We start from the raw sequence: 12044 nt of genomic DNA on the forward strand, positions 1-12044 counted from the left end.
TTACTGGAGCGATTGGCTTATTCACAGAGTGTGACGCAAGCACTGGCCAATAAAAAGCGAATGTAGTGTGGCGGGTGGTCCGCTTCTTTTGACAGCTTATTCGTTTATTTAAGTGATGGACAGGAAAAACGACCAGTAAAAAGAAAAGAAAAAAGCAACTAATGAGCTGCGGGGCGGGGACCGAGCTCCTCAGGTCGCCATTGGTTGTGAGGAGAGCAGAGGCGGGCACCGAATGACAGGGAAGACTACCCAGTTAGAACGCCGACCGGAAATGGGCGGAGCGGGCCGACGCTTCCCCTACCACTGCCCACGGGCGACAGTTTCGCTTTTCTTATTGGCCCTGACCGACGAGTGACAGGCCCTCCGAGCAATAGCCGGCAACGGCCGGCAGAAATAGGGCGGGGCGGGGCGTCGCCTCTCCGAGGCCGGATGAGGAGAATCCGAGGGGGGAAGTTTTGGTGGTTGTTGCCTGGGGTTGTGAGAGGAAGCGGGGAGGTGCGCGCGGGGGGGAGGAGGAGGAGGAGGGGACCTGTCCCCCTCCCACCTTAGGCCGTTGCTATGGGCAACCGAGGAATGGAGGAGCTCATCCCGCTGGTGAACAAGCTGCAGGACGCCTTCAGCTCTATCGGGCAGAGCTGCCATCTCGACCTGCCGCAGATCGCCGTGGTGGGCGGCCAGAGCGCGGGCAAGAGCTCCGTCCTCGAGAACTTCGTCGGCCGGTCAGTCCGTCAGTGAATCGTGCGTGTGGGGGGGGGGCGTTGCGGGGAGGAAGAGAGGGAAACGCAAACAGCGCAAGGGAGGTTCCCTTAGGCAGACCCGCGGCGCGCAGCGCAGTTTGCGGAAATGAGTTCCGAGAATGCCGGGCTCGCGCTCTCCTCAGCCCGCTTCTGCCGTAGAGGCGGCCTCGGCCCGGGAAGAGCCGCCCGCTCGCCCGCCAAAAACTAGCCCCTCTCCGCGGGTGCGGCGAAGGGGGAAAGGGCCTCTTCCCCGCTCCGCGACCCCTCTCTGCCCCATGGAGCCGAAAGGGGTCGCGCGCGTGCCTGGCCCTTGTGAAAGGCGGCTTTGCGACTGGGGCCATGATGGCCGGCGTGTGGGCCACCTGCCTTCTCGCCTCCCGCTCTGCTGGGCGAGTGTGGGGAGGGGTTGTACCCCCGAATCCTCGCGCTGCCCTCCCCCCAACCTTTCCGGGTTGTCCCGGGTCAACTCTGTCGCCTGTGCTCCGGTGACCTCTATGGGGGAGCTTGCCTGCTCTTGATGGGGTTATACTCCCTCTGAAGGAGCAGAAACAAAATAAAAAAATTCCTTCCAGTAGTACTTTAGAGACCAACTAAGTTTGTCATTGGTATGAGTTTTCGTGTGCATGCACACTTATTCAGATTTTTAAAATTTTGTTTCTACTGCGGCAGACCAACAGGGCTACCTACCTGTAACTAGAACTCTGAAGGAGCAGGTACACAGCTCGGGGGTATTTCTGGATCTTTTGCTGTCGCTTGAGACTCAGGTGGCATCAGTGCGTTCCATCAGCTTCGGCTGGTGGCCTAGCTGTGCCCCTGGATCTGGACAGGGGTAGTCTAACTTCTGTCGTCTATGCTCTGGTAACCTCCAAGTTAGATTACCGCAATGTGTCACACGTAGGGCTGCCAATGAAGACTGTCTGGAAACTTCAGCTGGTGCAGAATTCGGCGGCCAGGTTGCTCATCGGGGCAAGACTGTTTGAGCATATTACATTGATCCTGACCCAACTGCAGTGGCTGCCAATTAGTTTCCCAATTCAAAGTGCTGGTTTTGACCTATGAAGCCTTAAACAATTCAGGAATGCAATACCCCAAGGACCACCTCTTCCCATATGATCCTACCTGGACCCTGCAACCATATGAGGTCATTCTTTGTGTGCCTCCCAACACGAGAATGGACCTTTTTTGCAGTGGCTCCCCATTTATGGAATGATCTCTCCAGGGAAGCTTGCCTGGTACAATTGTTACATATTTTAGGTGCCGGAGCAAAAACTTTCTTCTTCTACCAAGCCTTTGGCAAATTAAACAATCTATGGCCTTTTAAACTGTGGATGGGAGGTATGTTGTTTGTTACTATGTGTTATAATATAAATACACACACACACACACTCCCCTGTGATCTTTGGTTGAAATGTATATAAATATAATAAGTAAAATAATAAGATAAACTGCAGGGTGGTACTTGAAACGGGCAGAACAATCTTGGTGGTTCTGCTCTTGTTGCCATTATAATTATTATTGTTGTTTACCTGCCCTTCATAGGGTCGGAGGGCTGGTTAAAAACAATAGCAACAAATTTACAACTTAGCATCTTTCCTAGGAGATCTTTACCTGATTTGTAACATCCATCAGCCCCTCTTGCATGAAAACCCATCAGATTCCAGGTTTCTTTGGGGGTATTGCTAAATGTAAAAAATCTCAAGCTGCTAGACAGCTTATGACTTGTAAGGGTGGGGGAGGTTACACCTGGCTTTCTGCTTTCTGTGTAATGGTCTCACAGATAAGGATGTAAAACAGTATTATGTCGGCCTTCTACTTGTGCACTTTTGTGCCATAAAGAACAGTTAGCAATAAGTCTCGCAGACTACATCTTTGCTTTCTGCTATTGCTTAGTTTTACACACAGCTAACAAGTTTCCCTCTTTTGCTCTTGCATAATATATTTGGAATTCAGAACATGAATGTTGTTCCTTATTTTTGTGTGCAAGATACATAAAAGTGATCCATAATTTCAGAAATAAATGCACAACATCTTATTAACCACTAGCTAAGCCATTACATACCGGTAGTAGGCCTGCTATGGCCTGGGATGTAATGGATTTATTTTAGCAAAGCCATATACTCTGTACCTTAGGTTGCACTGAGCCGTGCCATTTGGGTTAAATGTTCTGTCCTGTGCTCTGTCTCACAGCTGTCTTGATAGGATAGTTATTTGAAGAACAGAATTACTTTGCTCAATAAGCCACTTTTTCTTAAAGACTCAGAGTAATCTGTAACATAAAATATAAAATGAAATATGGAAAATAAAACATGTCATCAAAAACAACTATTTGACAGCTGATTCCTCATTCCATGTCCCTGAGCATTTATTAATCCACTGCCGATTGCACACCCTATGGATGTCGCATGGCATGGTGCAGTCAAATAGACTACTGTGCCAGACAGTCTGTTACACAAAATGTTCTAAGCAAAATCACCTCTAAGCAGTAGACTTGTTAGTCTGTTGCAGCAAACAACACCATTTCAATGTACCACAAACCACAAACAGGTCTGTTGTGATGTAATATTCTACTCTAGACATTTTTACCTATCCTTGAAACATGTTTCCATGGTACTTGAGGATTAGTAGTGACAATGACAGTTGACTTTTAACCCCTGATAAGGAGCAGAGCAGCCTAGGCTAAGAAAGAGTTTTTTTTATGCTTATCTTTGCTACCCTGCCCAACATATAATGGGTGTTTTGCTTGCATTAAATATTAGTGACTGATAGCTCCATGTACAAATTCATAGTGTATATTTTTGCTCAATAGCATTTCTGTAACAAATAAGTTAAGATATACCTTCTCATATGATGATACCAATAGTAATGACTGTGATTTGTTTTGTCCTGCAACTAATTTTGATGTGCAATATCTACCTGAGGACCCAGAGATAACCCTCCTCACACCTTGGAGGATTCTAACTTTGAAACTTTATGATAAACAAATTTCTGCCTTGGGGGTTCTTAGCTGCTTTTCATCTGCTTTGTCTTTACAGTTTGCCATTTAGGAATTGCTTTGAATTGTGATTAGGGAGCTATATCTCAGGGGTTGTTTTCCCCTCACTCCCATTCATATGTAGATAATAATAATAATAATAATAATAAAATGTCTAGTAGCACCTTAGAGACCAACTAAGTATGTTCTGGGTATAAGCTTTTGTGTGCATGCACACTTCCTTCAGATACCTGCATGCACACTTCTTAGTTGGTCTCTAACATGCTACTGGACATTTTTATTTATTTATTTCAACTGCATCAGACCAACATGGCTACCTACCTGAATATGTAGAAAATGTTACCAAAATGTGATTGTGACAGAAAGGGAGCACACATTGGTCTGAATGTGCTTGGTGAACACTGATTTGAACTGCCTTAAGTGGTGGTGGGGAATTTCTGCCCAGGGCGTCCAGGCTTCTCTAGCCAGATTGAACACTCCCTCCTAGGCCATCTCTCCCCAATCCATGTCTCCAGTCCCCTCCCTAATGCTGTTATGCATTTTCCTTGAGTGTTTTGCTTGTCCAGAATGTGTCCTTGAGGTATGATAATTACTCTTGTTTGCCTTGATGTAGGTGCATGTGTAGAAACCTGGCTTTAGTATGGATGAGTGTAGCATAATGTAAAAATTACATACATTGCCCTCCTACTTTTGCATTTTGCCCATGAGGAAATGCAGTGATCAAACTATTTTAAACATTTTTCAGTGCAATTGGTGTTTTAATATACTGTACTGTATGTCAATCACTACCAATAACTAAACAGCTATAATCCTGGGTGTATATTTTGATCCAGTAGTGAATTCCTTGCCATAATCATTGCACATAACACATTTTATATTGACATGAGACCAGTATCTGGTTTTCTGGAAGATGTGAAGCAAGCATCTGAACCTACCTGAGTCTTTAGAAAACCAGCTTGGTGTGAATTTTTATCACAGAGTTCACCACATGTACTCTTCTGTGAACAGTTGTGAGGGATGCAGCCTAATGGGTGAGATTGCATTTATTAATGCTGTATTTCAACAGTGAAGCCAAAAACTGCAATAACTAATCTGCAGTCAGATTCATGAAGGTGGAACATGAAGTCAGAGAAGTAGAACAAAGCCTCAAATCCCCACCTGCTTTTGAAAAAGTACATCTACTCAGATATGTCTTCCCTCTCCTGCAATAAAACATTTCAGTTTACTAAAGTCATTTCAGTTTACTAAAGCTATTGTATGTGGTAGCTTAGGTTATCCTTTACCCAAGCATGTTCATAACACGTGTTGTAACTAATGGAAATTTCTGGTGGTTGCAGGCTTGGGTTGTCTTGATGTTTCCATGAATAGGTGTCATTGTCAGAGTGTATATTGATGCTGACAAACAGGAGAGCCTCTTCTGCTTTCAGTTGATATGATGCAACACAGTTAGAGATCTGGGAAAATGTATTGCAAAAAGGGACTATAACATGGTACGGGATACTTTTGGGGCCTCTGTAGTGCTTTCCCCATACATATCTGAATCCAAATTTTAAGTGTGCGCTAAATTTACATAACGTTTTCTTGTCTATACTCTTGCCGCAAAAGTTCTTATTCCTATTACTCCTTGCTAGTGACCTTTTTGCTGGAGGTTTTCCCAAAAGTTCAATACAGCTTGTGACATACAAATTAAAAACAATGGGGAAACACAATAAAACAATTGAATAGGGTCAACAAGAATATGTTATTCTAGGAAGCAGGTCATTACTAGTAAGTAGCATTGTTGATACAACTGTCAACAATGGAAAATCATTCTTTTGTATTTTAAGTGCCCTGCTAATATTCTGTGGTTGGTTGTTTAAAGTAAAATGGTAGCCAGGAGGATGGGAAGCTTGGCCTTGTGGACTAACTGGCTTTCAGCCTCCATGAAGTTTTTCCATTTTGTAGAATGCAATTTGTTGGATGCTGAATGCATTGGACAACAAATACATAGCAAATGTTTTGAATTTTCAAAGAGAATGTCTTCATAGAATCTTCATCTTAAAAGTGTCAGACCTCAGTTTTTTTCCAGCAGGTTTTGTAATGGTTTTATCTGGAAGCTACTGCTGACAAGTGTTTCGTCACTTCCTTTCTTTTTGTCTATCATGCAGAAAATTGTTCCTTGATAACAGTCTGATGTTGTTGGTTTGCTTTTTTACTTAAGTGACTGGGTAGGACGTATAAATCATCATGTGGTTGTACCTTAGGACTTGGCTGTAGACCAGGTGGTGGAACCCTTTTCTACCCAGGGCCATATTCCCTGCTGGGCAGCCTTCCAAGGGCCATGTACTGATGGTGGCAGGCCAAAGACAAAACAACAAATGTGAATTGTTTTTACACTAGGCTTCTTCATGCTCTCCTAACATTTCATCCAGACAAGAGGCATTTTCAGAGTTCAAGGACACATTCCAGCCAATGATGGGTGTGATTTGGGGAGACTTTTGAGAGAGGCCTGGAGGGCCATATGTGGCCCTTACATCTGAGGTCCTCCACCCCTCCTATAGATAGTAGATTTTATGGTGTGTTCTCGGTGGAAGCGGGAAGCATGTGTAGTGATGTGTAGCAGTCCATAGATTTCCAATGTAAACCAGTATCATTATATATCTACATAACAGTGTTCAGGAAGTGTCCCTGTTGCATGGGCCGGTGATGAATCATTGAACCAATGATGATTACAGAGGCTGTAACTAGCGGCTGGGGCATAAGATTAATGGTACCATTATGGTAATTGCCATTTTGAGACAGTGCACATTTTCTTTAATTCAGGGGTGGCAAATCTACAACTGCTTCCATTGACTCAGCAACCCTTTCCCTAATAAGACATCCCTTTCTTTCCCTCTCAACTTACCCTGCAAAAACCATGTTGTCATTTTCTGACATGGTGGCATTGCATGAAGGTCTGTGCTCTACTAGCAGTGGTGTCATCCCTGAGGAAAAAGAGATGATTTTGAAGCTTAAGTTGAGAGCTTTGCTTTTTATTTGCAGTGCTGCACTTGGTCACATCCACATCACTGCTATGCAGCTTTTAGAAGGTTAGCTAAACTTCACTGTGACTTCGAGCTGAAAACAGTGAACCACTCATGCTGTACACAGTCAGCAGTGCTATTACTTGATACCGCTTTAGCAGATGATTACTGCTTAAGACTTGGCACCTTCATATGTAATCTTTTAAGAGCCTAGTTGCTACAGATAAAACTTGTAAATCGTGTTTGTGTTCATGCTTTGGTGTCTAGATCAGAGCTGTTAGTATTTCATGTTTCTTAGGTCATAGATACACCATTGGTATAACTCTGCATAAGGCAGTTTCGTATGTTCAATTTCTTAAGTGGATTGGTCACTTCCTCTAGGAAATGGAACTGCATAATAAGCAATAATTGTGTGTGATAGGGTGGCAAGTGCTGCTAGGGCAGACTAGTCAGGAATTCTTATGGCTGAGAAAAACTGTTCACTGTTCTTCAGAACATTTTTGCCAGTGCCAGATGTTCCCTTTTGTCTATTTGTATGAGAAAGTTCACCTATTTATTTACATTGCCACGCTTGCTGTGTTCTTTCAATTAGTGTGCCAGCTCTCATAACATCAAAATGCACCTACCCCGATAGGCTGCAGAGTGTTGTGATATCATCCTATAAAAACTATTCTGTGATTTGGCTAGGATTGCCAGGTAGCTAAAGGAAGAAGCAGGAACCAGGTGAGAGAGAAATAAACTTGTGGTAAAGCATCAGCAGTTACAGAATAATGGTTCCACTGGGCCAAAAAAGATGAATATTTGAGTTTTTGGCAAACATTACTGTACTTCCCAGAATGACATTTCTGTGGCTAGTGACTGCCGGCTGAGCACAATGCTGCACAGCCCACCAGCAGAGACCTCTACAGCACATTTGTGCTCTAACAGCACATTTGTGCACCACAAGAAGATGCCTCTGTCCATCCTTGGATAGGAACAGACAGTCCAAGGGATTTGAGTCAGAGCTTTGGCCAACTTTTGAAGATGCTTATCTAAGTCAATGTAAGTAGGGATAACCTAAGTTTCAATTTCAGTCAATTTAGCTCTTCATGGTTCTATTGTATTACTTTATTCCATGGGTAGGCAAACTAAGGCCCTGGGGCCGGATCCAGCCCAATCGCCTTCTAAATCCGGCCTGCGGACAGTCAGCGTGTTTTTACATGAGTAGAATATGTCCTTTTATTTAAAATGCATCTCTGAGTTATTTGTGGGGCATAGGAATTCATTCATTTTCCCCCAAAATATAGTCCGGCCCCCCACAAGGTCTGAGGGGCAGTGGACTGGGCCCCTGCTGAAAAAGTTTGCTGACCCCTGCATTCCCTTCTTCATCACATTGTATGGTGGAGCTCAGCCCTGTTATACGTAGTATGCTTGATGTCAGGATAGAACTGGTGATATGAGAAATGCTGGGCAGGTATTTAGCCTGCGTGCCACCATCTAGCGCTGGCTGAAGGAAAGGATAGCTAGGAGACCAGGTCTTGCTGACTACAGGCTGTCTTTGCCACTGTTTTGTCTTACCACCTTTCCTAGAGCCAGGTCTGACACCTGGGCCCAAGTTCTTTTTTCATCACAACACCCAGTGCCTCGGGATCAGATGTAATCTTTCAACCAAACTGCAGCTTAGTGGTATTAGCTTACACATGGTCACACGGAGGGTTACTGCTTCCCCGGTCTGTCTTTGTCTAGGAAGGGTACAAATCCCCACCAAGGATCCCTGAAGTAGTGAATTCCCAAGAGTCTATAAATCATGCCTGCATTGGACTAGATGACCCCTGGGATCCCTGCCAATTTTATGATTTGGGGTGTGTGTGTGGTATATCTAGAATCTCTCGGACTTTTGTACCCAGGTTTTGGTAGTGACTAAGGTTACTTTGCTGGGTTGAGGCTGGGGTGTCAACTATGTTGGTTCTTGGAAGCATGAGATCATGGCACGTACACTGTGGGTTCATCTTATTTGGATCCCTGCAACACGGATTATGTGGGGCTTGCCTTTGTATTTGGAAACTACAGCTGATTAAGAATACTGCAGAAAGGCTTATGGCTAGGGCCAGTTATGAGGAGCATGTGAATGAATCATTGGCAACAACAGCTAGATTAGCTGGTGGTCTTAATTATTTTGAAATGTGCCACTACAAATATTGAGTTGCTTTGCATGTACTTGCCTCATGGAGCCATTTCAGTAGTGGAACTTCGGGTGAGGAAATGACCCTTTGACAAGTTTGCTCAACTGAAGTTTTCTAGAGATAAGTGGAACCTGCAACGAATTGCAAACACATTTAGGAGGCCAGCCAACTATGCCCTCTTTCTCCCCCCCCCCAACACCAGTCAGTAAGCATTCTATGCCCACTGAGTATATTACATCCTTGTTGGGCCTACTTTTGTTTTTATCCCACATCAATAACTTCTGTTTTTCTCCCCCAAGTTTATTTTATACTTTTAAGAGTCTTGGGGTTTCTTAAGCCTGTTAAGTGTATTGAAACCTTCCTTATCTGCATGGATGGTGACATTTTTGGCTATGTAAGGTGCCAGGCTCAGAAAATGAGTTTGTTATAGGATAACACTCCTGTTTGGTGCTCTGAGTGAAACGCCCTTGGCTTGTCAACGCTGCCATTTGTGTTTACTGCAGTGACAGCCTGGCTTCAGTGCTACATACAGCTTTGTTTATTTCTTATTTTCAGCGTGCTTCCTTCTATATCCATGAAATAGCCACTTGTTAAAGCCACTGCATAATTAGTGCCTTGAAGCTTTGTTGAATACATATGTATTTCAGCATTCTCCTTCATGACCAAACCAAGTTACCCTTTGACCTCCATTGAAGTTGTCTGTCAGTAATATTGTAAGGCTCAATTGTTTCGGCATTATGCAACAGAGGACTCTTGGCCTCTTCCTCTGACTCACTGTGGTTGTACTTCCTGTCTTGTAATGTATGCCCTTTGGTGTCCGCTTGCTAAAAGCTTGTCTCTTTTTATCAAATGGTTTCCAGTAGGACTGCAAGTTTTAATTAGCAGATCAATCAATTAAAGTTTGATAGGGGAAGGAAGAACAGGTGTTTGTGAGTATGAATAGAGTATGTATGTGTTTAAGTGTGTAGGGTGGAAGGGAGATGCTTGTCCTGGCCCCACCTTCCACAGCGCCTAGTCCAACCCATTGCAATGAAGGAATCTTTTTGCCCAGCGTGGGGCTCAAACCCATAACCCTGAGACTAAGAGAGTCGTGCTGAGCCTGCTCTTGTTTTAAATGGATGCCGTTTTTACCAGAAGGACTGTGAACTGTTGTGGAAATCATGTTTTTAGGACAGCAACAACTAGAGTTTTTTTCGGAGGAGCTTGGTACAAGGGATGTATGTGTCCTAGGCTGTCAAAGATGGCTTTTAAAAGAACTGCTTCTGCTGTTGTGGCAGATGCTCTGTTGGATGCTTTTCAGTATGGCACCTGGTCCATGGCCTCCACTGTGGTTGCCCAGAGAAACATCTCGTTGAGACAGTGGCTCATTGATTCTAGTTTGGAAGCACACTTGGCCGGTCTCCTTTTCTCAGGGGCAAGGATGATGACGACGACAACGATAATGATGATGATGATGATGATAATAATAATAATAATAATAATAATAATTTTTTTTTATTTATATGCCACTCATCTGACTAGGTTGCCCTAGCCACTCTAAGTGGCTCCCAACAAAATATTAAAAGCACAATAAAACATCAAACATTAAAAACTTCCCCTACACTTTTTGAGAGTCTTTGCAGGTTCACTGGGTGGAAAGAAGAACTAAAACCAAGGTACTGCCTTCTGCTAAAATAGATGAATGCAAGGGATGACAGTCTTTCTTTTTTTCATCCCCCCCATGCAGCTTCCCCAGTCCACCTAAATGAGAGCCTTGGTTGAGAGTTTCCAAGTGACTGGAGAAGACCGCTGTTGTGACTGAAGCAACTAAGATGTTTTTCCTTGTACATAATGTTGAAATAATTGATTTCTATACAGACTGCTGTTAAGTATGCAGTCGTTCTCAGAGAGAAGACCTGTATAAAGCTGCTCTAAAGTTTAATATCTTGATAATGGGGTGGCTCGTTGGAGGGTCTGCTTGGTACTAGTTCTTCAGACTGCAGATCTGTGCGCTATAGCTTCCATCATGGTGTCCTGTTGTGCCAGAAGCAGTTTAGTCATGCTAGCCGCATGACCTGGAAAGCTGTCTGTGGACAAATGCTGGCTCCCTAAGCCTGAAAGCGTTGATGAACGCCACATCCCATAGTTGAATTTGACTGGCCTTAACCGTCCAGGGGTCCTTTACCCTTACTAAGCTAACAACTCTGAAGGTTAAATGGGATTGTAAAATAAAAAAATTAAAGTAATATAATAAAGTATCAACAAAATATTATTTGCTTATTATTAATAATAATAGCCAGAAACCAAGCAGCATAGTCTGTCTACACAGATATGTATTTGGTTGCCTTTTGAAACCCAACACAACTGATGCATTCCTACAAAGCACCAGATTTGCTAACCCACATCAGATCACAGAGAAACATATTTGTACCTACAAGCCACCTTCTTTTACAACTAGCTGTCAGCTATCTCTGCTTTTATGTTTCTCGGTCTCTATTGTAAAATTTCCATTTCTTACCCACACGCACCATCAGCCCCCTTCCCTTAGGTGGCAGAGGCGTACCATCTTTTCCAATCTTTGATGGGTTTCTCCTTCCAGACATGCCAGAGAGATCTCTTTATATTTCCCAACCATTTGTCACCATTAAATAAAACATTGCCAGACATTCCTGGCCACCAATAAGCATTTTTCTTTTAGCTTGAATGAAACCAAGAATTATCAGAACATTCCACAAAAACCTAAATTAAGTTTGGATTACTTGGGATTTCATGACAAAGGGACATTGCCCAGTCAGTGTAATAGTACTGTGGTTTGCACCTTGTGGCAAGCCAGGCTATGGTTTATCATGAACAAACACAAATGCTAATACAGTATTGTGCCCACCCTGTTCCTCTCCCCCCCCCCAAAGCAGGGAGAAAATGAACTGGAGTGCCAGCTTAACATTATAAACCAGTGCTTGTGGTTTGTTTGTTTTTCCAAGAAGATGACTTACCACAGCCATCACCAACTTGGTTATGTTGGATTTCTGGAAGAAGAAGAAGAAGAAAAGAATTGGAAACTTTTCTGTAGCTGCAAATTAATTGAGATCTGATTTACCAAGTTTATTGAATTGCTGTTTCCTTGTAAATGTTTAAAGATTTATTTTGATTAGTGTGAAATTTATACACTGCT

At 43.4% G+C, this 12044-nt stretch overlaps 1 protein-coding gene across 10 annotated transcripts in view; it reads left to right on the forward strand.

Moving 5' to 3' along the window:
* Nucleotides 1–295: 295 nt before the first annotated feature.
* Nucleotides 296–12044, forward strand: part of DNM2 (dynamin 2) — a 60810-nt gene continuing 49061 nt past the window's right edge. For 4 of the 10 annotated variants that reach the window (XM_035141253.3, XM_088658842.1, XM_035141255.3 and 1 more), the window contains exon 1: nucleotides 296–719. In XM_035141253.3, coding sequence (XP_034997144.1) covers nucleotides 559–719 — 161 coding nt within the window. In that variant the 5' untranslated portion in view covers nucleotides 296–558. The remainder of the gene's footprint in view (nucleotides 720–12044) is intronic. The other 6 variants (XM_035141254.3, XM_088658839.1, XM_088658840.1 and 3 more) reach the window with 3 other exon arrangements.

Source organism: Zootoca vivipara, chromosome 15 (genome assembly GCF_965207765.1).
Source record: "Zootoca vivipara chromosome 15, rZooViv2.hap1.1, whole genome shotgun sequence".
Lineage (NCBI taxonomy): Eukaryota > Metazoa > Chordata > Lepidosauria > Squamata > Lacertidae > Zootoca > Zootoca vivipara.